The following is a 26,086-nucleotide window of genomic DNA, read 5'->3' on the forward strand; positions in this document are numbered from 1 at the left end:
TGGAAGTCTGTCAGAAAAATTTAAAATTTACTATCAAAGACTTACCGTAATATTCCTTTCCTGATGGACTCCCTGGCAGCGGGAGTTCCCAAACTTTTGCTGCCATGTAAGTCTGTCAGGAAAATTTACTATGAAATACTTACCGTAATTGTCCTTTGCTGATGGACTCCATGGCAGCATACGTTTGGGAACTCCTTTTGCTATAGAAGTCTGTCAGGAAAATTTACTATCAAATACTTACTGTAATTTTCTTTTCCTGATGGACTCCATGGCAGCATACGTTGGGGAACTCCTTATGCCATAGAAGTCTGTCAGGAAAACTGAAAATTTACTATGAAATTTTCCTTTCCTGATGGACCCTATGGCAAGATACGTTTGGGAACAACTTCTGCCATGGAAGTCTGTCAGGAAAATTTACTATCACATACTTACCGTAATTTTCCTTTCCTGATGGACTCCATAGCAGCATACGTTTGGGAACTCCTTCTGCCATGGAAGTCTGTCAGGAAAACTGAAAATTTACTATAAAATACTTACCGTAATTTTTCTTTCCTGATGGACCTGATGGCAGCATACGTTTGGGTACTACTTCTGCCATGGAAGTCTGCCAGAAAAATTGAAAATTTACTATCAAAGACTTACCGTAATATTCCTTTCCTGATGGACTCCATGGCAGCATACATTTGGGAACTCCTTCTGCCATAGAAGTCTGTCAGGAAAATGTACTATCAAATACTTACTGTAATTTTCCTTTCCTGATGGACTCCATGGCAGCAGGAGTACCCAAATTTATGCTACCTTGGAAGCCTTTCTGGAAAACTGAAAATTTACTATCAAATACGTACCATAATTTTTTCGTTTCCCGATGGACTCCATGGCAGCATACATTTGAGAACTCTTTTTGCCATGGAAGTCTGTCAGGAAGTACAAAAATCCCATGGTAAATGTTTAGATTTGATTTTACCATAGTATGTGTGAACGACAATTTCCAACCCATCACTGCACTTTGCACACCATAACTATTAAACTATTCTACTAACCAAGCAGATCAGATTTTAGAAGCTTCTTTTATATTCTGAATTTTTTACCCAGCATGCCACTAGTCTTCAGCCTGCTGCAATGTGTTTGCATTTGCACATTAGGTGTGATTTTTCTCAATGCATGCCTTCTCCCAGGCTTTGTTTTCGTTTCCCAAGAGCCGGTATTTTGAATGACCAAAAAAACCTGCCTTGAGATAAGAAACAAAATGGAAGCAGCAGTCATGTGCTGCTACCTCTTTAAGTGTGCATTGCTGCTAGCCGATTTTTCAGCACTGCGCAGGCGCAGAGCCCTCCTCTCCACGCCTGCGTGTTTGCCCTTTTCCCGCCCTGCCGTGCTGCGCTTGCGCCTTTCTCCCGCTTTACGGATTGAACTAATTCACACAATGGAATGGGGAGTTTCCCCCGCAGTTGTAATGATGTTTTCTCGGTAGTGTGTCACCCGCGAAGTGCCGCTAACTCTTCTGCGTTGTTTAGGTGGACAAAGTAGACGGGTACCTTCGACTGTTTCGTTTCCGAGTACGGTACTAGCAAATATATTGGTACGTTCTAGAAAGCCCCCTCTATGGGTTTTTGGTTGTGTCTTGACCCACCCCTCTCTCACCCCCCCTGCGGAGTGTTGCAGTTGGACGGGTCCGGGGCCGACATGGCGGAACGGCGGGATACAGAGCCCGGGTTGGCCGGGGGGTAAGGGAACGTGCTGTGGGAGGGGTTGCTGCGTTTGTGGGGAGAAGGAAGAGATAAACGGCGGAAGCCGGGTTTGTTTTGTACATGCTGTGTGTGTGGGGTGACCCTGTATTTGTATGTGTGTGACCGTATACTGTGCTCCTCCTCAGCTCCCTGTACCTGTGTCCTGGGGGACCGGTGCGGGGGGCGCGCACTGTGTTCTATAGGACCGCATGTATTGTTCTACACGGGACGGCTGTATGACTGGAGGGGGGACGCTGGATTGTGTGCACGGGCGGCGTGCGCATCCACATCTAGTCTAATAAGGGAGTTCGATCTCTATAGGAGGCTGTGTGGATGAGAGAGGGAGTCTATTGTCATACTATGGCCTTAGCTTTCTGAAAGGTTACCAATTGTGCTTACCCACATTGCTTGTCTGTGTAAAGTATACCAGCCGGCTACATACAATGGTCACTTGGGTAACACGTGCTGAAGAAACCAAACAATAAAATACTTCTCTCCTGATCCCTCACTGGGCACTTTAAAAGTTGGAGAAGCTGCTGTGCATAGCAACCAATCCCCATCTAGCGTCAACATGCTCAGTGAAGCTTTGAACATGAAAGCTAGAAGCTGACTGGTTGCCTTGCACAGCTGCTCCAGTCCTAGGCCGGGTTCACACCGATGAGCCGCAGTTTGGGTGTAGTGCGATTTATGAGCATTTTGCACAAAGTTTTAGGTGCGCTCCCGTTAACTTCTTTTAGACCGCGCGTTTTTGTGAAAGCGCGTCAGTCTCACGTGCTGCATCTGTGATGTACGTTCAGAAAATGCATACTTTAATAGAAGTCAATCGGAGAGGGCATAAATTGCACCGCGGCGCATTGATGTAAACCCAGCCTTACATGGATTGAAGTTCAGCAAGCATCCGTGAATGGGCAGGCTGGTAGTACACCATTCAATCTACTGATCAACCTCTGTCTGTACAAGCATCCTGTCAGGCTTTTGCTGATCAGTGTTACAGGCTGTAGCTGGCAGCACTGATCAATATATTCTGATGGCAGGGTAGACAGACTACAACTCAGCAGGAAGGATCCCCCCCCCCCCCCAAATCCGCACAGTGTGGATAGGGGAATCCTTCTCACTGATTGAACAGAAGAGAAAAAAGGACTAATGTATGGGCTGATTTAGAGTGGTTATAATGTGTGACTGGAGAAATCCTTCCCACTGGGGGGGGATAATGGGCTGATTTAAAGTGGTTCTAATGTGTGGCTTGGGAAATCATACCCACTGGTTAAATAGAGGATGGGGGGAGAGACTAATGTATGGGCTGCCTTAAAGTGGCACTCACTTTTACTTACCTGAGCTCTTGTTCGATCCAGCACTATGCACGTCTGCAGCTCTTCTCTCCCCTTCACTGGTTTTGCTGGGGCACTGGGAGCCATTGTCTCCCGCTGCTGTCAATCAAAGCCAGTGAGCAGGGGCAGAGCTGAGTCCCACTGTCTGACTCCCATTTACTTACCTGAGCTCTCATTCAATCCAGCTCTGTGCACGTCTGCAGCTATTTACTCCCCTTACTTCTGTGGGTCACTGGGCACCATTTGCTCCCACAGCTGTCATAGCCAGCGACGAGAAAGCAGGGCAGGGCTCAGTTCCGCTGTCTGTGTCAATGGACACGGCAGTGAGGCTCGGGAGCAAGCATGCACATGCTCCCTCATTGGAGCACTGGATAGAGTGGAGGGGCTAAGAGTGCCAGTAGAATACCCGAATAGAGGAGGTTTAGGGCCACTCTGTGCAATTCTATTACACACAACATTTGAGTATAGACATGTTTGTTATTTTCTCAAAATTTGCTCAATACCCCATTAAAACAGTGTTAATGGGCAATCCCTCCCACTGCACTCTTGTGTTCTGCCAGTGGGGAGCCTTCTCTGCCGGCAGAAATCAATCATTTGTTTTGCCGGCAATAATCGTTCAAGAGAAACCTAGCAGGATCGTTGATGGATCGACATGTGTACAGCCAGGGTGTCCTGGTTCTGATTTCAATCCATGTATGACCTGCTTTAGGAAGTTTGCCTAACCTACATTTCTGATGGACTTCACTTTATGGAGCATGTCCCACTACACATTTACCATTATTTAAATTTCACACTTGTAAATGTAATATTCCATGTCCTGCCCTAAGATACCATGACATTACCCAGTCAACCGTAGATAGTCATGTAGCTTGTAAAGGCCGAACCACTTTTTTGTTCTCACATATAAACCAATTTTGTGCTTTATCTGCAGTTTGTTCAGTGTAGTTCACAATGTTTTGGGTCCCTATGGACAGTGTTGGTAAGCATAACACCCCTTTCTCACCAGGGCGTTTTGCAGGCGCTATAGCATTAGAAATAGCGCCTGCAATCCGCCCTAAAGAAGCTGCACCTTTGTATGTAGTGTGAAAGCCCAGAGGGCTTTCGCACTACAGCGGTGCGCTGGCAGGACGTCAGAAAAAAGTCCTGCCAGCAGCTTCTTTGGAGCGGTGTGTTTACCGCTGCTCCCCATTGAAATCAATGGGGCAGCGCTGTAATGCCGCCGGCAAAATTCCGCTATTGCGGCGTGCCGCCGGCGGTTTTAACTATTTTGCGGCCGCTAGCGGGGGGTAAAAGCGCCCCGCTAGCGGCCGAAATGCGCCGCAAATCCGGCGGTAAAACACCGCTAAAATAGCAGCGTTTTACCGCCGGCGCAAAGGGCGGTGTGGTGTGAAAGGGGTCTAAAGGAGTATGTTCCAAAATTCTAATTTTCAAAATGTTTCATTTTAGTAAGTTAACAATTGTGAAGAGAATTTGAAGGCACAGGATGGAAAATGTATCTCGAACAAATTTTAAATAGTGTATCCAGCTCTGATTTGAGAAATTGCATTCAAACCAAAATAGATTTTTAGGCCTCATTCACACGAGGCGGACCCGCTCAGTCTGCCAGCTCAGCAAGAGATCTTTCCGTTTCTCTCAGCCGAGCCGGCGGATGACAGGTCTGTCCCAGCTTACTGAGCGGGGAGGGGCCTGTCAGAGCGCTGCTGATTCCTATGGAGGGACCGGACAAAAACAGACAGCATGTCTGTTTTTCGTCAGATCTCATCCGATCCACCAGGACGGATGCGAGCGTATCGTAATACACCTGATTTTATCTGATCGGATGTCAGCAGACATGGTCCCCGCTGACATCCGTCATTCCATAGACCTGCATGGAGCTCCCGTTCAGGTCCGCCTAAAAAACTGACAGGCAGACCTAAACGGTCCGTCCATGTGAAAGGGGCCTTAAACATGCCTTCAGCTTTTTTCCTTTCTCTCTGCCTCTGCTTACCTGGTGGTGTTGTAAACACAGTTCCGATATTTACCCAGATACTGGATCCAATACTGTCCTGCTGGCACCGCTGGGTCCCATGCTGCCATCCTGCTTGTGACTTCATTGTGATGCCCACCTGGACTTCTGGTTTAAGCTGGTGGGTAATCACAATGATGCCCTGCTAGGTCCAGCCACTTCCAATATATTAGAAAAAGAAAAATCTAAAAAGCTGCAGCAAACACCATCAAATATCACTATGGTAAGAGTAAATAAAAATAACTTACAGCGCAGCAATTTATTTTTATTTACACTTCCAACATACTGAATGAGACTAACCACTTCAGCCCCGGAAGATTTTACCCCCTTCTTGACCAGAGTGCTTTTTGCGATTCGGCACTGTTTTTTTTTTTATTATGCGACATTATGGCGGACACTTGACACTATTTTGGGACCATTGTCATTTATACAGCGATCAGTGCTATAAAAATGGACTGATTACTGTGTAAATGACACTGGCAGAGAAGGGGTTAACCACGAGGGGGAGATGAAGGGTTAAAGTGTGTCCTAGGGAGTGAGTCTAAGTGGGGGGGCATCAACTTCAACTCATATGGCAGCGATCACTGCTCCCGATGACAGGAAGCGGTGATCTGTCATGACACAAGGCAGAACGGGGAAATGCTTTGTTTACATAGACCCTACCACATTCTGACGCTCCGCGATGCGATCGCCATGGGCATGGTCATGCTGTGCATGGGCCTGCTATCCCCGCCTTCTAAAGGAGATGTACAGGTACACACATTTGCCCACCGCTGCCATTGTGCCGACGTATATTGGTGTGCAGTAGTGGGCAAGTGGTTAAAGGCCTCCTGGAATATGTGACGTGCATATCACTGGGGCCTCTAAGATTACTGTGCACATCATTTGTGGCAAATGACATGCATTGAGGGGCGGGGCCAAGCTGTTTGCAGAAAAAAAAGTAAGTCAAAATATAAAAAAAATCTGTTATTTGTGTAGAGGAGGGTTGGAGCGGGTCAAACTTGTCAAAACAGGTGAAGTTCTGAAGTAATTTCCAACGACGTTTGTCAGATTTTGTTGGCATCAAATGCACTGGTTTGATTTTTTTATTTTTTTTCCCCTCCATACAGTGCCTTGAAAAAGTATACTCCTCCAAAACGTTCCACATTTTCTCATGTTACAACCAAAAAACGTAAATGTATTTAATTGAGATTTTATGTGGAAGACCAACACAAAGTGGCACACAATTGTGAAGTAGAAGGAAAATTGGTTTTCTAAATTTTTTACATATATATCTGAAGCCCTCAGAGGTTTGTTTGAGAACCAATAGCATCATGAAGACTAATGAACACACCAGGCAGGTTGAGAATAAAGCTGTGAAGTTTAAAGCAGGGTTAGGGTATAAAAAAATATCCCAAGCTTTGAACATCTCAGAGCACAGACATGACCGTCCACCCAAACTGAGTTTGGGCAAGGAGAGCATTAATCAGAAGCAGCCATGGTAACTGGAGGAGCTGCAGAGATCCACAGCTCAGTTGGAAGAATCTGTCCATGGACAACTATTAGTCGTGCACTCCACAAATCTGGCCTTTATGGAATAGTGGCAAGAAGAAAGCCATAAGAAGTCCTGTTTGCAAGCAGCCATGTGGGGGACACGGCAAACATGGAAGAAGATGCTCTGGTCAGATGAGACCAAAATGTAACTTTTTGGCCTAAAAGCAAAACTCTGTGCGGAAAACTCACACTGCACATCACCCTGAACACAACATCCCCCACCATGAAACGTGGTGGTGGCAGCATCATGTTGAGATGCTTTTCTTCAGCAGGTACAGGGAAGCTGGTCAGATGTGAGGGAAAGATGGATGGAGCCAAATTCAGGGCAATCTTAGAAGAAAACCTGTTAGTCTGCAAGAGACTTGAGACTGGGGTGGGGGGTTCACCTTCCAGCAGGGGCAACAACCATACAGCCAGAGCTACAATGGAATGGTTTAGATCAACGCATATTCATGTGTTAGAATGGCTCAGTCAAAGTCCAGACCTAAAACCAATTGAGAATCTGTGGCAAGACTTCAAAATTGCTGTTCAGACACTGTCCGTCCAATCTGACAGAACGTGAGTTATTTCGCAAAGAATAGGCAAACATTTCATGGTTTACTTGTGCAAAGCTGGTAAAGACCTCCCCAAAAAGACTTGCAGCTGTATTTGCAGTGAAAAGATGGTTCTACAGCGTATTGGGGGAGGTTTATTACAATTGCACGCCAAACTTTTCACAAATTTATTTGTAAAAAAATGTTTGAAAACCATTTATAATTTTCAGTGCACTTCACAATTATGTGCCATTTTGTGTTGGTTTATCACATAAAATCCCAATAAAATACATTTACATTCTTGATTGTAACATGACAAAATGTGGAAAATTTAAATGAATAATTATTCAAGGCACTGTATGAAATCTCTAACTAGTACAGTTAGTATGGTCACTTTAAAGCTGATGCCCATGTATTAGGGCCAGTTCACGTCACAAATGCAATCCGCAATGCGTTTTTTTTTTTTTTGTGTATTGTGTTATGCAGTATGGCCTGGTTCTTGCATGGGACTCGATGTAGCTCTCGTCCCCCAGTTTACGCTCAAGTGTATGAGCCTACTCAGTGCATGTATCTGGCGAGTCAAGCCACCTACCCCAGACCTTGTAGTATTTGGCCGGACAGCCTCTGTGGCAGTATATGACTTTTTTATTTTATTATTATTTTTTTATTTTTTATGGTAGATTTCAGTTTATTTCCCCAATCCAGGCCTGGATAGTGGGGGGGGGGCTTTCCTCTTCCAGCATGTGGCCATTGGTTTCCATGCACTAAAAAGGGTTTTGTACAAGAAGGTGGCTAGGAATTTGTCAATCATTACGTGGAGGAGCCCCAGTAAACAGTATTTAGGGTCCAGTTGTAAGGATGAGCCCATGTGGTCATGTAAGAATTGTATAATTTGTGCCCAGTAATCTTGGATGACTGGGCATGTCCAAAGTAAATGGTAGAATGTGCATGGGTGGCCTGCACACCTTGGGCACTGCGGGTTCTGGTTTGGGTAGTACTTGGCGATTCTTACTGGTGTAAGGTATGACTTATGTATAATATATAATTGGGTCAGACGCTCAGTCTGGGGGATACCTTCTTAGTGTTCTAAAATCTTGTCCCAATCTGTTTCTTCCTCTTCCCACCTCCGGCTGTGTCTACAATCCACGACACTGAACGAGTTCTTAATATATTGTACAAAGTGGATATCAGTTTAGATGGATCTGCGCCTATGATTACATCTACCATGGATAGGATTTGGAAAGCCATCTGCGAATTGGGTTTGGAGGGCGTGCCTTTCCCGTATATATCTAAATAACATGTGTGGAGGTAGCTCAAACTTGTCCTGAAGCGATTGGAAGTTTCATACTCCATGTGGGGTAATTACCTGGTGTAGAAATAGTATTCCCTTAGATGCCCAACTGTCGGTGCTCGGGATTGCTGACAGTTCCCTAAGTTGGGACTTGTGCCACGGGTGTGTGTGTGAGTGAAAGAAGTCAGCGGTGTTCAATTTAAATGCGATCTTCCATATGGGTCTGTGGTGAGATAGGGAATTTCGGCTGTCGACACCCCCCTTGCCTCTGAATATTACTTGTAAAGGAGAATGTGTAGTGCTATGTGGCTTCTTACATATTCGGGTTTGATATCTAGGTCCATCTGTCTTGTGGAGATGGTAGAAGTGGGAGAGTTGGTCCGCTATATAGTATGAGTGAAAGTCTGGAAGAGCCGCTCCTCCAGAGGTTGCCATTTTTTTTTTTTTTTTTTTAAGGGTGTTCCATGCCAACTTATGTCTGCTGGATCCCCATACGAAAGTGTTAAGAATGCTGTGTTCCAGGGTGTTTAAATTATGCGTTGCACTGCATTTTTTTTTTATATGCATTTTGTCACGTTTCAGTGCAGTTCCTCGCATTAAATTGCAGCATGTTCTACTTTTGTTGACTACTGGAATACACTGCACTAGTGTGAACTTTGCCATTGAAATCCATGTAATTTACTGCCCATGCATTTTTTTTTTTTTTTGGACTGCATGTGGTGTGAACCGGATCTTAGAAGGGCTGTTTTTTTATTTTTTATTTTTTTTGTGAAGCTGGTCCAAACTTGCTAACAGATGAAGTGGCAGTACTCAACTCTATTTTGTTGTGGGTTGGGAAGTTCCTGTCCTGCTGCTGGTGTCCGATCATAGTGTCGCCCATCACATAGTGTCCGCCCTGTACTGCACTTGCGCAGTACGGGGGACAAGGAGAAGCCAAACGCCTCCAAAGATAAACAGCGCCTGCTCATTGAGTCCAGGTTCAAGTCTCACAATCCAAGTGAACATAGAATTAGAATAAAAAAGAGCCGAGCGAGGCCATGCCCAAAGCGTAGCAAGCGGCCCTGTTACTATGAGCAACCATATGTCCACTTGGATGGAGGGGCTTCAACCTAGACTCAGTGTGCATGCGCCGTTCTTCTGAGACTTTTGGAGTCTCCTTGTCCTCCATACTGCGCGAGAGCTGCACCTGCGCAGTGCGGCCCGGACACTATTCGATAGGCGGACACTTTTTGTCGGAAGACAGCCGTTTATACAGTATGTTGCTGTTGTATCAAACTGTTTATGCAGCACTGACAGCCACAAGTGTTAGTGAAGTCATTTGTTTGGATCAGCTTGGTCCAAACAAGCTATTTACACATCACTAAAGACTAAAATATGGAGATAGGCTTTAAAACACAACAGCCTACAAATAATTGAAAAGTTCACATCACAGAGGTTAAAACCAGACCTGGCATTAAAATACCTATGGTGCAGCCCCCTGGAATTACATCTACTGAATGAAAGCTTTAATACATTGGAAGATTTGTAAAAAGTAACCAATATCCTGGTTTTAAGCTGCTCCCTGTAGGCACTGGTGACGTTGCTGGGCGCACTGCAGGATCCTGGGAAAGCTTGCCATCCCATCTCTTGTAGGAAAATGCTCCAGCACTGTACTTTTATAGAACTTGTACTGAGGCAAAGTAACGTGACCCTCACCTAGGAAAGCATTTCAGAAGTGTGGATATAAGGTATTTTTTCAGTTTACCCTAGAGACGGGGTGGATTTGATTTAAATGACTAGTAAAAAAGCTTGAACGTTTTAAGAGTGACTGTCATCTCTGACCTGCAGCAGCTTCTCCTCTGACCCGCTGTTGACTCACACAGTCCCATTCGCTTTAATGGTACGGCTGGTGATGTGGCAGTGACACAAGGAGAGGGATGTTTGCAGCAGGTGAGTGGATGCCCGCTAACAGGCTCTGCCATGATGGATCTGAAATGACAGGTGCGCTTTAAATGTAAGGACTCATTCTTGCTGGTAGTTAGAATATTTAATATTTGCAAACAAAATGAAGGTTTCCTATTTAGCGTAATAAGCTGCCAGGGTTAGTAAAACGGCGATATTGGAACCGATTCAGAGAGTTTGTAGTGTAGTGTACATAGATTTGCAAAACAATGAGCTAAAGGAATATTCCTGAACTTTTGGTTTGGTAAACCACTTTCCACATGAACACAAGGATTTCTTCAGAATAACAAAACGTAGGAATCTGCAACAAGATTTTTAAGATCCTTGTAATGTACATGGATCACCCAGAGGGGATTTTTTTTCCCCCCCTCAACAAGAGTGGAATAACTCTTTAAAGCTGAAATCCAGGCAAATTTTATTTTTACCAATGCAATGGGGCTGGATTAACTGTTTGTTTTTTTGTCTGAGGAGAGCAGAGATATACTTGCCTAATCCTCGAAGCACAAGACTTGTCCCTGTGGCTCTTGCCACCCCCCAATGTCTAGCGGTCTTGTGAAGTGGACTGTTCCCGACGTCATCCCGCCCATAGACCTGCTCTGGACATGAAGAAGTCAGGAATAGTCCACTGCTGGATTGTGGGGTAGCGCAGTTTGTTGCTGGAGTGGAGGATCAGGTGAATATACAGCTTTCTGGTTGCGACTTGACAAAACGAGCAGTTAACCCATGCAGTGCAGGCATAGCACCATTGCATGGGGAAAAAATTGCCTGGAGTTCAGCTTAACTAAAGGAGTCAATATTTATCTGTCCAACGTTCCCTTGCCGTAACCTTTTTCCAAGTCACAGGCTTTGGGCCACTTCATTGGGCACCCGCGGATGATGTCACTCCTGCGCAGGATATAGCCATCCCACCACTCTGAGACTGGCCTGGCACGGCAAGCTTAGCTGCATGCAGGCAGCTCAGCTCATGGCACCAGAGAAAACAGCAAGCAGGCAGGTGGGGCATGTTATTGCAGAGGAGACGTTGGATGCTTCTTCTAGCAGCCAAAATTCAGTTCAGCCTTGAATTAAAAGGTGGCTTGCAAGCATGTCAGTTTCTTATATCCCTTTCAGTGCTCAGGGTCCTCTCACTGGCCTCCACATCACTACTGAGCTCTATGACATTGTGTTTGGTAAGGGGAATCTCTAAGTGCTGTGAGGACCACCTTACAGTAATGCTCCTGGAAGTGCAGTCTTCACAGGAAGATTCCTTTTGGTCACCACAGTATTCAGCAGTACAGGTAGCAAGGGAGGTAAGAATTGATTTGTTTCATATACATCTGTTTGTACTAGTTGTTCAAACATCCATCAGTCTGATTGTTTTAGACAGGCAGATCAGGACTACTGACTTCCTAATCTGCATATATTTGCAATGAGATTGGTGGGACAGCACAGCAGCATAACTGGTGGCATTTTCAGCAGCAGGTACAGATAGGGTTGCTACCCCATCCCTTTAAACCCAAACACTTATGAATTACACGGGTTCTGAGGCTAATTTATTGAAGATAAGGCACCAAATTAGTTTAATTACCACCTTAATCAGCCACTGAACCTGTTTAATGTGTTAGGTTTTAAAGGGATGAGGAGGCAACCATAGGTACACAGTAGCAACCTTCATTTTCTTCTCATGACACATAAACTAAGTTCCCCTCCTGAGTACTCATTTTATCATGGAAAAGTTAAGAGTTTAGATTTAAGAGATTGGTATACCAATGTTTAGAGGGTCTGAAAGGAGGGATAATCATGCAAAGAGCAGCCCTGATCCTTCTCTCCTCAGGTCCACTGCCGGTGCTCCTGGCTCCTCTTCTCTGGCTCCCCCGTTAGCAAGCTGCTTGCTATGGGGGCCTTTGTGTGTGTGTGTGTGTATGCTAGTTTCTGAGCCCCACTCTGCATGGAGAACTACCTACTGAAGTTTTTTTTTTTTTTAACCTTTTTATGCATTGATTGGGTCCCTGATTGCATTGCCCACTGTGATGGGGAAGGTTGGATCTTAGTCATTCCAGACAGATCCTGTGGTGAGATTGGTCCCTATAAGCCAAATGTTATTGCTGCTTGCAAATTTATGTGCTTTTTTTCCCCTTTCCCCCCACTGGAGGCTACTGTATTCACTGTTTTCCCTGCTAGGACTTCGCTTTGTGTTATCTAGTTGTATGTGTGCCTTGACTCCTTTTGCCTCTAGGGTTGGTGTCCTATTGGCAGCCTGTGTTCACTGTGTGCAGCCTGCTTTTGTGCCTCCAGCCACCAGGTGGAGGCGTGTACGCTCTTGCCGTGTTTATTTTATTTTTTTTTTATTTTTTTTAAGGGTACCTACATACATGTCCCGCTCTCCCTCCTCCATTGGATTTAAAAAAATTTTTTTTTTTCAATTTTTGGCATTGCCAATTGGTCTGTCCACAGTTCCATGGGTATTTGTGAGGTCCTAGTTCAATTTATAGGCCCTTTGAGGGTCCAGGGGGTGCCCATTTTGGGATTACTGGACTATTTGCTGCTCAGAGCTAATCCCTTTATCAGTTGGAGCACAGTTTATCTCTCACAGTTTGCACCCTGCAGAGGTTGGATGGGTTTTCAATATTCCAGAAGTCTGTGTTGGTTCCAACCCCTTTCCACACCAGTAATTGGAGAATTCAGAGATTGGAGTATCTGGGATTCCAGCAGGACATAATCCAGTCAAAGTTATTTTTCTAGGGCAGTGGTTCGCAACTCCTGTCCTCAGGACCCACTAACAGGCCAGGTTTGCAAGATAACTAAAATACATCACACAGGTGATATATGGTAATTTGTTGCTCAGGGAGATGCACACTAGAATACTGCAAGTAACACTTAAAACTAGAGTTGCACCGATACCAATACTAGACATTTTCAGGGGTATCGGTACTAGCGAAAATGTACCGATACCTGAAACTGATACCTTCTGGCTCGGTGCTGTCAGCAGCATTTCCCTGCTAAGATGCAAAGAAAAGAATGCCAGCGATTATTGGTTGTTAAGGAGCTGAGCCACTGCGTCCCTAACAATCAGTGACAATTTAGCTGTCAACAGGGGAAGTGTCTGGCCAGTGTGGAAGATGCCACTTAGCTCAGCTCTCCTGCCTTCCTGAGATGTTCAGTGGCGAACATAGCAACTTTAGAGGAGCAGATTCTGGCACCTAAGCTACCGCCCAGGATCCTCTTTGACCTGGGTGACATGTCCAAAAGTCCTCCAAGCCTCCCTAGTGGACTATCGACTTCTATCCCTTTGTCGGCCGGTGGGACCGGCAAAATGGTGCTGCATGCCTGGAGATGCGACCCCATCTTCTCAGGACACTGGTGAGTTCTCTCTCCCCCTCCCCCCCCCTCTACCCCTACCACACGAAGCCCAGCCAAATCTGGGCAGACAATCGGTTATCCAGCTTCAGTCTGATACTGGAGGAGATCCACATAGAACATACCACAGCCTACCTATTGATCCATTCCCTGTTGCTGACAACTCTATCTCAGAGCACCATGAAAAGTGTGCTGCTCTCTCTAAAGTTCCCTGTTCAAAATTTGTGTACCAACTATCTTATCTGCCACTGTGCAGCTATTCCCGCCCCAACCACCTCCCAAACCTCCCTTCTACCTACTCCTTGCTAGGCAATGGGTATCAGCGAGTAAAAAAATAAATAAAAAATACGAGTATCGGCGCTCGTATGCAGTGTTAAAAAAAATAATGGTATTGGTGCATTCCTACTTAAATCTGGCCTGTTGGTGGGTCCTGAGGACAGGCAATGAGAACAACTGCTCTACGAGGCTCTGCAGCTTGGAGAAATCAGTTGTCTTCCCTCAGAACTCGGGTGCTCCAAGCCTCTGGCAACAGAATGTCTTCTCTAAGTGGGACAGAAAGACTGTTATTGGGTTCTCTAATGTTTACCAGTCTTTACTCACCAACATTCTGGAACTTCAGGTAATATGCCTGGTTCTCCTGCACTGGTCAGATCAGCTGAGGAGAATCCTTGTAAAGGGTCCAGTCAGATGGTGCCAAGGCTGTGATGTATAGAAATCACCGGAGAGGTACCAGGAGCTGTGCTTTTTCAGATAGAAGTGAATCTCGGCAGATGGTCTCTTCATCTGGAGGTGTTCAGAGCACTCTGATGGGGCACGTTGGACATGGATCTGATAGTATCCAGGTTCAATGCAAAGCTGGACAAGTTTGTCTCCAGGACTCTTAGGCATTGTGTTAGATGGCTCTAGTGATTCTAGGGTACCAGTTCTGTCTGATTTATACCGTTTTATCTTGTACAGCTTATTCACGCCTGTTACTCAGAAATTGGTTGGAAAATATACAGGTGATTCTAGTTGCACTGCTATGGCCACGGGAGAACATGATTTTCAGACATAGTGGATCTGTCAGAGGGTGTTCTGCCTCATCTAGCCTGGCTAAACCTTTGGGCCCAAGGTCCAGTTGTCTTGCTGGTTTGGCTATTGAAGCTGGAATCCTGAAGGATAGGGGAGTGCTGGAGGCAGTCCTGGCACTCTTGAGGGCCATTGGGACTTCATTCTAGTGTAGTCTAGATTTATAGCCTGACCTGTGATGTACTTCAGGAAATGGATTTTACAGTTAACTTAAAAACAAATCAAATTTTTACCTCGCTTGTATAGTGGCCTTTTTCGTTACCATTACCTGTGTGTGGCAGATCTTAATTTCTTTCTCAGTCTTTCTTAGTGTTACAAAAGGACAAGGTTGTGCTGAAGCCCAATGCCTCATTATTCCCCAGGGTGGTTTCCTCCTCCCTCAAACTGGCACAATTTGTTCTTCCCTCTTCATGTCCTACTCCTGATGCCATAGCAACGCATGATGCTGATCCGGAGCAAACTTGCTCCTATACTTATGGCACTCTGAGAAAGGCCTCGTTCACAAGCGACTTGTATAACTGTATGCCCGTTATGGATCCATGTTTACCCGCATGGGGATGCACAGATGTTTCATGTAGGCAGTCCCATTGCTGTCAGCGACTGCAGACGGATGCTGCTCCCGATGTGACAACCATGGTGGGTGCAGGTGCATGGACCTGAACATATCCAGGATGCATTCATGGCTGTGCATATACAAAGGTATCACATTGAGAGCAGTGGCTGTGTCCATGCAGTCGCTGCATCCCAATTGACAACAATGGGAGGAAATGTGCGGAAAAACCTGCGTATCCCCATTTGGGTAAACGTGGTCCTCCATGGGAGTAAAGTTGTATGTAAATGAGACTTAACCCTGAGTGACCCTTTCGCTGCCATCAGCGTAAGTCATACATCAACATTTATGTACTAGCATAGGGCTTTACACACTAGCAGCTGGGAACCTGTGTAAGGCTTCAGCTTGTATATTAGCAGTGTGAACAGCAAGGTTTTTACAAAGCATTTGCAGAGTTTTCAGCAAGCTTTTGTTGAAGCTTTTAAAGTATAATTCAGCACCAGTTTGTAAATGCAACACCGATTTTAATGGGAGTGCTAATTGCCACTTTAAACAAGCTGCTAGCAGGCTTCAGAAGTACTTGAGGCTTGTTTAAAAACAAGCTGGTAGCAGGCGTCAGCAAGCTTTCAAGTGACAATCGCGTTCATTTTTCGAATCTGTGTATAACATTTTCCAAACAGGAGCTGAAGTGTGGTTTAAATGTTTAGAGACAGCTACTTAAAGCTTGCTGAAAGTTTCCTAAAAGCTTCCTGTTCATACTGCTTATACAAGCTGAAGCCGGTGTGAAACAGGCCGACTGTCAATTGGAAGCAATTGAGTGGCTAATGCTTCCACATATTTTGGAAAAAAAATGCATTCAGGGGTTCCTGATGTCTCAAAGAGAACCCTTTTTTTTTAATTGTTTTTTTTTTTTTGTCCCATGTGATTAAAAAAAAAGTTTAGTGAAAATAAAGTGTAAAAAAAATTAAACATAAACATCCCCTTCTCTTTTTTTTTTTTTTTTTTTTTATTTTATCATCTGAAAGTAACATGTGCCTCAGAAGACCTACACACAACAAATGTTGATAGCTATACACGTTACATATCGCCATACATGCCAGAGTAAGAACAATAATTCTAGGACCAATATTTACAGTGGAGTTTAAACTCATGACCTGTAGGGACTCTTTTTAAAGCTTTGCGTATGGAAAATTTAGGGTGCCTAAAGTTGATGTTTTGCACACACAAACAATTTTTTTAAGGCTTGACATGTTGAGTAGGGTTGTACCGATGACAGTCGATACTAAGCACTTGCACCAGTACTTGTTCAAATGTTCCGATACCTGAAACTGATACCTTTGCAGTGCGATTTGAGCCCATACAAAATGAATGGGTTCAAATCGCACTGCAAAGAGTTGCATGTGATTTGAGCAGGAATGAGGTGTGATTCCTGCCCCAATCGCACACTGTTTTTCCCCCCACCGCTCCTGTGTGAATTCAGGCTTGTCATGGATCACACTGTATTTATGTTGAAATTGTGATTCTTTTGCAGTGTGATTTAAAGCGGTAGTAAACCCGCATTTTTTTTTTTTTTTTTTTTTTTTAAACCTGCAAAGCAAAAGGCATAATGAGCTAGTATGCACCGCATACTAGCTCATTATGAAATACTTACCTTAGAACGAGGCCCCGACATCTCGCCCGATCCACGCCGAGGAAGCCGACATGCTCCCTCGGCGTCTCTTCCGGGTATCGCGGCTCCGGCGCTGTGAGTGGCCGGAGCCGCGATATCGTCACTCCCGCGCATGCGCGCGGGAGATTTAAATCCGGCCGGACGAGCGCTGCCGGATTTTCGCGGAGAGAACCCCCTTGTGCGCATGCGCCGCTGCAGTCAGTGGCGCATACCGAGGGGAATATCTCCTAAACCGTACAGGTTTAGGAGATATTTTTTTTACCTACAGGTAAGCCTTATTATAGGCTTTCCTGTAGGTAAAAGTTAAAAAAGTGGGTTTACTTCCACTTTAAGCACATTCATTATGTATGCACTCAAATCACACTGCAAAGGTATTCGTGCTCTGTATCTGTGAGTACTTGACTGAAAGTATCGGTACTCGTATTAGCCAGTAAAAAACTATTGGTGCAACCTTAATGTTGAATATTTACTCAGTGCAACCTCACTTTTTTATAATTTACCAAACAATTGGGTAATATTGTGGTTTTTGTGCCCTTAAAGTAAAGTGGTTGTAAACCTCAAACATGAAATCTGAACAAAGCATATCCCTCTATAGTGCGTCTCAGTCCAGACCATTAAGATTCATTTGTGTCTGCTGCCTCATTCCTCATGTTAGAACACAATAGCACAGCAGGGGAGGTTGTTGCACTAACATTGCTTGTGTTCATACAGTGACCTCCTTTATTTTTTATTTTTTTTTTCTGTACAGCCCACTGGGTTGAACAGAAAAAAATCTTATGTACCAGGCTTTTAGGGTGAGTTGTTGGGGATCTCTAAAAACAGCAGGTCTATACGCTCTCCCATAAACCCAAGTGTAAGGGCTCATTCATACATGGCACAAAGTGTTGCGTGCATCCCCTTGCTTGCGTCCCATTTATTTCTATTGGAACACGTGACTGGATGAATACAACTGCTGTGTCCCAATATGACATGACCTGTATGTATTGAGGGACCCAGCTGCACCCTTATGATGTATTGGGAGACAGCGGTTGTGTCCATTCAGCCGCGTGTCCCAACAGAAATGAATGGGCACAAACATGGGGATGCACGCAACACTTAGTTCATCTCTGTGCTGGCAAAAGATGGTCCTGCGCAGGAGACACATACAATATCTATCTGGGCTCTAAATGAAGCCTAAAGAGGAAATTCACTGTCCCATGATCATTATAATGGCGATCACATAATACAGGTGTGATAACATGATGAGAAGGATGATTATCAAATTTTAGCTCCTGTGTAAATCATTCATGGGCAACAGGGCATAGGTAAACCAATGAATAGGGGTGCGTTTTACTGACTACCTTTCTGGAGACAAAGTTCACTGTAAAATTGCTGGTCACCACTTTCCTCTCACTATCGCTCTCACATTGTGCTGATGGCTGCCAGTTGCTTCTAATTTCCCCTCGGGCTGAGCCTGCTTTCTCCTCAGCACCTGAAGGAGGCAGTGAAGAAGCTGCTGACATCACTCAGCCAGCTAGGGCCGGGAAACCTTCATCTAATCTTTGGGAAATGTGGTGCCGGGTGGTGTTAATCTGCCTATGTGCGGACTTAGAGGAAATTATTTTTTTTCCCCCATTGCACAATCTCCTCGGCTCCTCTGAATGAACTGATGGGGCCCAGAATATTTGATTTAGACCACCTAGGTGTTGGAGGGGATGGGGGAGGCCTAGTAGTGCCTACAGTTGGGGTGCCTATTGCCTTGTAAAATGTAGTCGTCGGCTGGACCCCTCTGTTATAGTGATGAGGACAGGCCCCTAAAGGAGGCCTGGTGGTACCCCCTTATCGGTGGCCCTGACCACACATAAATTATCGCTGCAAATGTTGGAATGAGAGCAATAATTCTAGCGCCACCATTTTTAGTTGGCGCTACAGTCGTAACCTATGAAAATTTTTAGGTACCGTAGTTTGTCGCCATTTTAATGTAACACACTTTTTGGGGTTCTGACATCTTTGGTTTTTGTAGCACCCTCCCCTTCTTTCTTGTAGCCATTTATTATGACTTCATTTTTTGGATCCTTTTAAAATCCTATTGATAACAGAAATCGCCCAAATGGCCCTGATAAAGTTTACATACCCTGGAATGTTTGGCCTTGGTACAGACACAGAAGGTGGCACACACAGGTTAAAATGGCAATTTAAAAGTTAATTTGCCACGTTTGTGGCTTTTTAAATCGCTATTGGTGTCTGTGTATAAATAGTCAATTAGTTTGTTAGCTCTCACATGGATGCACTAAGCAGACCTGTGTAACAAGGAAAAGAAACTTTACAAAGATGGAAAAGGTTATAAAGATATCCAAAGCCTTGAATATGCCAGTCAGTACTGTTCAATCACTTCAGAAGTGGAAAATGTAGGGATCTCTTGATACCAAGCCAAGGTCGCGTAGATTAATTGCACAGAGCGGCGATGAACCTCTTCTTTTTCGGGTCCCCTGGTGGTGCTCCTGGCCCCTCCCCTTTGTCCAGGTTCCCCGTAGGAAGTGGCTTTCCATGTGCATAACTGCACTTGAGCCCTGCTGCTGCGTCCATTGAATCAGAGCGGGACTCTCTTGTCACTGGCTTTGATTGACAGCACTGGGAGCCAATGTTGTTTTTTAAATGGATTCAAGTGTTCTCTGACTTACCTGTTTTTTGTTAGTTCTGGATCAGCAATGCTAAACTTATTTACTTTAATGCAGTAAGTGTACTAATCAGGACATGGCAACTTTCACCAGCCCAGATGTTTATCCTCAAGAGTTGAGCCAGTTCTCAAGAACTGAATTGCGTACCCTCAGAAATTTTCTATTTGATCAGTGGCTTGAAATCCATTGCTTTCTGGAGAACCATTTCCAAAGAGTAATACATAGCTGTTTATTAAAGGAGTTCCATGATCACAGCATTTAATTTCATAATATCCTCCGTTGTAATAATACAATAGTGTTTTTTAATTTTTATTTCAAACAATAGTTCATTTTTACAACCAGAATAAGCTTACATTTTTTTTTATTTATATTGGGATACTGCAGTTTGTTAAATATTTTCCCTACATTGGAGTTTACAGTACATTACAGGGGTTTAGGGGAAAAAATGTTCTACTTTCAGTGTATTTTCTTTCTATCATGTGTCGTGTTTGTTTAAAGCAGTATTAAACCCAAAAGCAAACCTTTTATTATATCGCAGCTTACCTATTCTTAGATTTGATGGCTGTGTTAGTTTCCCTTTTTCAGTTTTTCAACAAAAAAGCTCTCTTGCAGTTACAGGGATGAAACCGACTATTTAACACTGGCAGGGGTGCTTAAAATGACCAGCTTTTATTTATGTAAAGTCTTTATCCAAATAGAGAAAACAATCGGTAACTGGTTATAAAGTATTAGCTGGAGTTTAACTTACATTTTAATACTGCTTACCTGCTAGTGCTTCTAAAACTTCCCTCCCCCAGACTGACAATGCTGCTGTCCAAGTCTGCCTCCTGTGCTCATTCTTGCAGAGTAGTGTCTGTATAATACATGAAGTGTTACTGGTCAGATCACCAGGTGAAAACCAGAGGGCAAAAAGCCTAAGAAAATCAACACACCCACCACATCTAATGATTGGTAAGATGCAATATGTATAGACATTTTTGGATATGGGTTTAACACCTCTTTAACCACTTTAAACAAAGCCCCGGTAGATTTTCCTGCTCAATGACCAGGCCATTTTTTGCTATACAGCACTGCATCTCTTTAACTGACAATTGCGCCGTTTGTGTGATGCTGTACCCAAACAAAAATTGACATCCTCCCCCCCCCCCCCCCCCCCACAAGTAGAGCTTTCTCTTGGTGGTATTTGATCTACCCTGCGGTTTTTATATTTTGAGCTATAAACAAAGGAGCGACATTTTGAAAACACTTTGCTATAATAAATATCCCACTTATTTTATAAAAAATCCGTTTAGGCTGATATGTATTCTGCTATCTAAAATAAGCATATTGATTAGTTTGCACAAAAGTTATAGTGTCTACAAAACGGTCTATATTTATGGAATTTTTATTATGAATTTTTTTTTTTTACTAGTAATGGCGGCAATCTGCGTCTTTTTTTTTTTTTTTTTTTTTTTTTTTTTTTAACCTTTTAGTCGGGAAAGCAATTATTAGTGTGGACAAATCGGACACTTTTGACACATTTTTGAGACCGTTGAAATTTGGCCAGTGCTATAAAAATGCACTGATTACTATGTAAATGTCACTGGCAGAGAAGGGGTTAACACAAGGGTGATCAAGGGGTTAAATGTGTTTCTAACTGGGGGGGGGGGAATGTGACTGACTAGAGGAGGAGCCAGATCGCTGTTCCTAACTAGTAAGAACAGACTAGGTCTCTCTTCTGACACACACACACACACACACACACACACACACACACACACACACACACACACACACACACACACACACACACACACACACTGCATTAGGGTCCGTTCACACAGGGGCAACATGACTTTGAGCGAGACTTTGGGAGGCAACTTGGACACGACTTGAGTATGAATCACAGCACGACTTGAGGCAACTTACAAGACAACTTGAAGTTGCTTCCAGGAGAGGAGACTTTACCAGTGGCCAATCGCATAATAATCAGCTCTGTGGGAGGGAGGGGTTTGCCTAGAAAACTATTTTTACTTCCTGGAAAGTTGCTTCAGTTAAGACAGGGGATCCGAATTTGAGGCAACTTCTATTGAAATCAATGGGTACAAGTTGCCTAGAAGTCGGATTGAAGTAGTACAGGAACCTTTTCTGAAGTCGGAGCGACTTCAGTAGTGTACATTAAGGGCCGGTTCACACAGGGGGCGATACGAGGCGACACCGACTTGCCTCGCCGCGACCTCAGCGGCGACTTGCAAATGACTTCTGTATAGAAGTCAATGCAAGTCGCCCCGAGGTCGCCCAAAAGTAGTACAGGAACCTTTTTTCTGAGTCGGAGCGACTCGAGTCGCTCCTCTCAGAACGGTTCCATTGTACAGAAAAGGGTGGCGACTTGTCAGATCGCGGCGAGGCAAGTCGTGTCGCCTCGCATCGCCCCCAGTGTGAACCGGCCCTAAGACGGCTCTCATTCACTTACATTGATTTTTAAATGTTGCGCGACTTGAGGCAACTTGGGACGACTTCAAGTCTGATCCAAAGTTGCTCCTGTAGGAGCAATTATTTAAGATAACGTAAGACCCAAAGCTCAAAAAACAGCATTTAACTATTTTAGCTATTCTGTGAGACCAGAGTGAGTAGCAGTATATGAGAGTGTAGCAGTGTACTTGTATCTACCTCAATTATAGTGGTTTTACAATGGATCCCATAAACAGCATGTGAGGAAATGCTCCTGACGTTGCGGTTGAGGCTGGAAAGACATCGGAAATTGCGTGCGACCAGAGCTAAGCTACCTAGAATTTAATATGAGGGCAAAATGCATTTAAAGCCAGATATTACATTTCATGCAACTATGTTTGATCAAGTCAAGGGTCAAGATCAATGGTGGGGTTATCTGGTTCAAATCTAACAACATATTGGTCAAATTCCAATTCTGCTTTGGCTAACAGCAATGCTAGTGGTGTATTGGATCATTAGGGGTATATCAGTGCTCGACAAAACCCGGTCGCCAGGTCGCATTGGCGACTAGAATCAGCGACCTTGCGCCTGGGGCAGCATAGCTGGGGGTATCCCGTCTCCGTGGACCCCCCCCGCGCGATCGCGTCGGGTCGCAGGCGGCCGGTAATTGAGCCCCCGGCTTTGAGGCCTTCTGTGATCCTATGGTTCCTTCTGGAATCTGGCGCCCTCTTGTGGTGGCCGTTGGAATTACAACCAACAATGCTAATGGGCCAGTCTTTCTCCATCCCTTTACTTAGAACCCCTAAACAAAACAAAAAAATAAATATATATATATATATATATAATTTTATTATTATTTATTCTAACACCCTAGAGAGTAAAATGGTGGTCGTTGCAATACTGTCTGTCACACCATATTTGCACAGCGGACTTACAAGCGCAGTTTTTTGGGGGGAAAAATTTTTATTTAATAAAAAAAAAAGACAACAGTAAAGTTAGCCCAATTTTTTATATTGTGAAAGATAATGTTACGCCGAGTAAATCGATACCCAACATGTCACGCTTCAAAATTGCGCCCGCTCATGGAATGGCGACAAACTTTTACCCTTTAAAATCTCCATAGGCGACGTTTAAAAAATTCTTCAGGTTGCACGTTTTGAGTTACAGAGGAGGTCTGGGGCTAGAATTATTGCTCTTACTCTACCGATCGCAGCGATACCTCACATGTGTGGTTTGAACACCGCTTTCATATATGCGTTCGCTTCTGCACGCAACCTTGGCAAGACAGGGCGCATTTAAAACTATTTTTTTTTCTTATTTTAACTTTTATTTTTATTTTTTTCACTGTTCTTTAAAAAAAAAAAAAAATGTGTGTCACTTTTATTCCTATTACAAGGAATGTAAAAATCCCTTGTAATAGAAAAAAGCATGACATGTCCTCTTTTATATATGAGATCTGGGGTCAGAGAGACCTCACATCTCATTTTTACACTAAAATGCAATTTAAAAATGTCCCTCTAAGAGCTATGGGCAATGACTTGGAGACAGGTGGGGGGCTGGGGGCTATCTTCCCCTCACTCGTCTCCATGTCAGGCCAGGGACAGGTCCAGATCGCCGTCACGGACCTGGCTCCTAACTTTTTTAGCTGGCTCCTAGATTCCAAGCAAATTTGTCAACCCCTGGGGTATATAAATGGTCTATGAAGCATTGCAAGCCATTACAAGTTTTTAATACAGTATATATATAATATACATATTTATTTATTTTTTATTTGTGGTTTTTCATCATTTTGCTATCATTTTTAAAGAGGGATTCCACCAAAAAAAAAATATTAAAAGCCAGCAGCTATAAATACTACAGCTGCTGACTTTTAATAAATGTACACTCATCTGTCCCGGGTTCCAGCGATGCCGGCAGCCGAGGCCGATCGATCGCTCAGCTCTCAGCTGCTGCAGTCACCATTCTAGGTGAGGGAATCAGGAAGTGAAGCGAATCGGCTTCACTTCCCGGTTCCCTACTGCGCATGCACTAGCCGCGCCGCGCAATAGGAATTGTCCACGCTGTCACTGGGACCCGTGTGTGTCCCAGCAGACAGCGCGGCAGGGCAGGAAATGGCGTAGACTCCCACGGGAGTCTATGCCTGGAAGTGGGTGAAAATACCTGTCTTTGACAGGTATCTCCACCCCCCTCCCCCCTGAAAGGTGTCAATTGTGACACCGGAGGGGGGGAGGGATCCGATCAGCGGAGGTTCCACTTTAGGGTGGAATCCTGCTTTAAGTTTTGCAATGTAAAAAAAAAGGAACCTTTTTAAAAAAAACGCTTCTAAATGAAAACGTGGCTAAATGCTGGTAACGCCAGAAACTTCGACATCTGAACTAATTTCTTTTGCCTTCAAAGAAAAGCCTATAAATGCAACTGCCTAAAAACGGCATTAAACTAACCTGTGTACATGAGCACGGCAGCTAAAAAAACGAAACATCCAGCTGTCTCTGAATGTCCGTTTAGTAGCAGCAGTGTACATGAGGCCTAAATGACTGATGGGTCTGTTTTTATTATTGTAAGAGAAATATAGCGTTTGATTCCATCTTTTATCAACAAATATTATAAACATTTTGGTGGAGAAAAAAAAAACGAATTAACAAATACTTTTCCACGCTAATTAAAAAATAAAAAATCACAGCCATTTATCAAGTGACTGCATACACACTTTGTTCTGTGTTTATTTTCTCAACAAATGTTTTTTATTATGAACATTAGCAAAATACCACAGCATGGCCACTAAATGGAGCTGTGTAATGTAGGAAATGCACGTTTGTAACGAATTAACAATGTAATCACTCTAGAGAACACTAGAGGGAATCTGCAGATAATTTGTTACAGGTATTTAATTCTCTCTAGAATTGTTAGATTCTATCTATTTCTACAAAGACATGGGAATTTAATATGATACTATCCAGTGGCCTTGATGCTGTAGTTTACAAATTTCTATAATAAAAACATTTGTTCAGAAGAGAAAATATCCTAAAGAACATTCACTCTTCTCTACAGAACTACTGTACATGCAGATTTGCTGGATGAGTGACAGTACAAAATTTTTATCAATGGAATATTCAAGTATAACTAAAATAATGTTTTTCATACAGACAGAAGAATGGATGGCAATTTTAATAACGGCTTGAGACCTGAGACCATAGAAAGCACAAACAGTCAGCAGGCTCCAAGAGTACCAGACGAATCGCTACTAGATGAAAACTATTTTCTGAACTCAGAGGTGCTAACAAAAGTTCCATTTCCTGATGCTGATGAAGAGCAAAATAACTTGTTGAAGGGATACAGTTCTTCTGGTTTATACTCCCAAGGGAGTATGGAAGAAGGGAGAATTCCTATTGAACAAAGGGAAATACATATCAGCAACTTACAGAGACTTACAGAATTCATTCCTCAGTTAAATAAGCAGTCCATGCTACAATCAATCAGAACGGACTTCAAATTGTCTAGAGACAGAGAAACAGAGGACGCATTCTCAGCTAAGGAAACAGGCCGTATATTCCAGGACACGCTTTCCAGAGAACCAGAGTCCAGATTAAGAGGAAGTTTTAACACTAAGCAAGGTAAGTGGTACTCCCGTGTTTTTTTTTTTTTTTTTTTTTTGTGTGGAAATCTAGTAAACAACATAGTTTTATAAAGTGATGTTACAAGACAGTATGTGAAGTTTAATCCTGGTCACAAAGATTAGTTGGACCTCATTCACACCATGAGTGGTTATGAATGAACATGAGTAATCTGTACTGATCACTGGCTGTGTTTATTCAGAAAATGTAATTTACCAGCTCCCTCCCCACTTGCCATATAGAAAAAAATCCACCTGTGTGCCGGTGGAAGAGACGGGAAGGTAGCCAGGAGCGTTGGGAAGTGGGGCACGTGGGGGCTGGCAAGCAGGGAGGATGTAGATGGATTGGATGGTAGACCCCACGGCCACAGATAAGGGGGGGCAGCAGGCAGAATCATGATGGGCAAG

At 43.9% G+C, this 26,086-nt stretch overlaps 1 protein-coding gene across 2 annotated transcripts in view; it reads left to right on the forward strand.

Moving 5' to 3' along the window:
- The first annotated feature begins 1,412 nt into the window (after window positions 1-1,412).
- ZMYM4 (zinc finger MYM-type containing 4) overlaps window positions 1,413-26,086 on the forward strand; it is a 191,873-nt gene continuing 167,199 nt past the window's right edge. The window contains exons 1-2 of one of the 2 annotated variants that reach the window (XM_077481731.1): window positions 1,413-1,579; window positions 25,212-25,679. In XM_077481731.1, the coding sequence (XP_077337857.1) occupies window positions 25,220-25,679 (460 nt within the window). In that variant the 5' untranslated portion in view covers window positions 1,413-1,579; window positions 25,212-25,219. Of the gene's footprint in view, window positions 1,580-1,638; window positions 1,725-25,211; window positions 25,680-26,086 lie in introns of those variants that run through there. The other variant, XM_077481730.1, reaches the window with a different exon arrangement.

The sequence above is a fragment of the Lithobates pipiens genome, unplaced genomic scaffold (genome assembly GCF_037356315.1).
Source record: "Lithobates pipiens isolate NorthernLeopardFrog02 unplaced genomic scaffold, aLitPip1_a1.2 Scaffold_16, whole genome shotgun sequence".
Taxonomy (NCBI): Eukaryota; Metazoa; Chordata; class Amphibia; order Anura; family Ranidae; genus Lithobates; species Lithobates pipiens.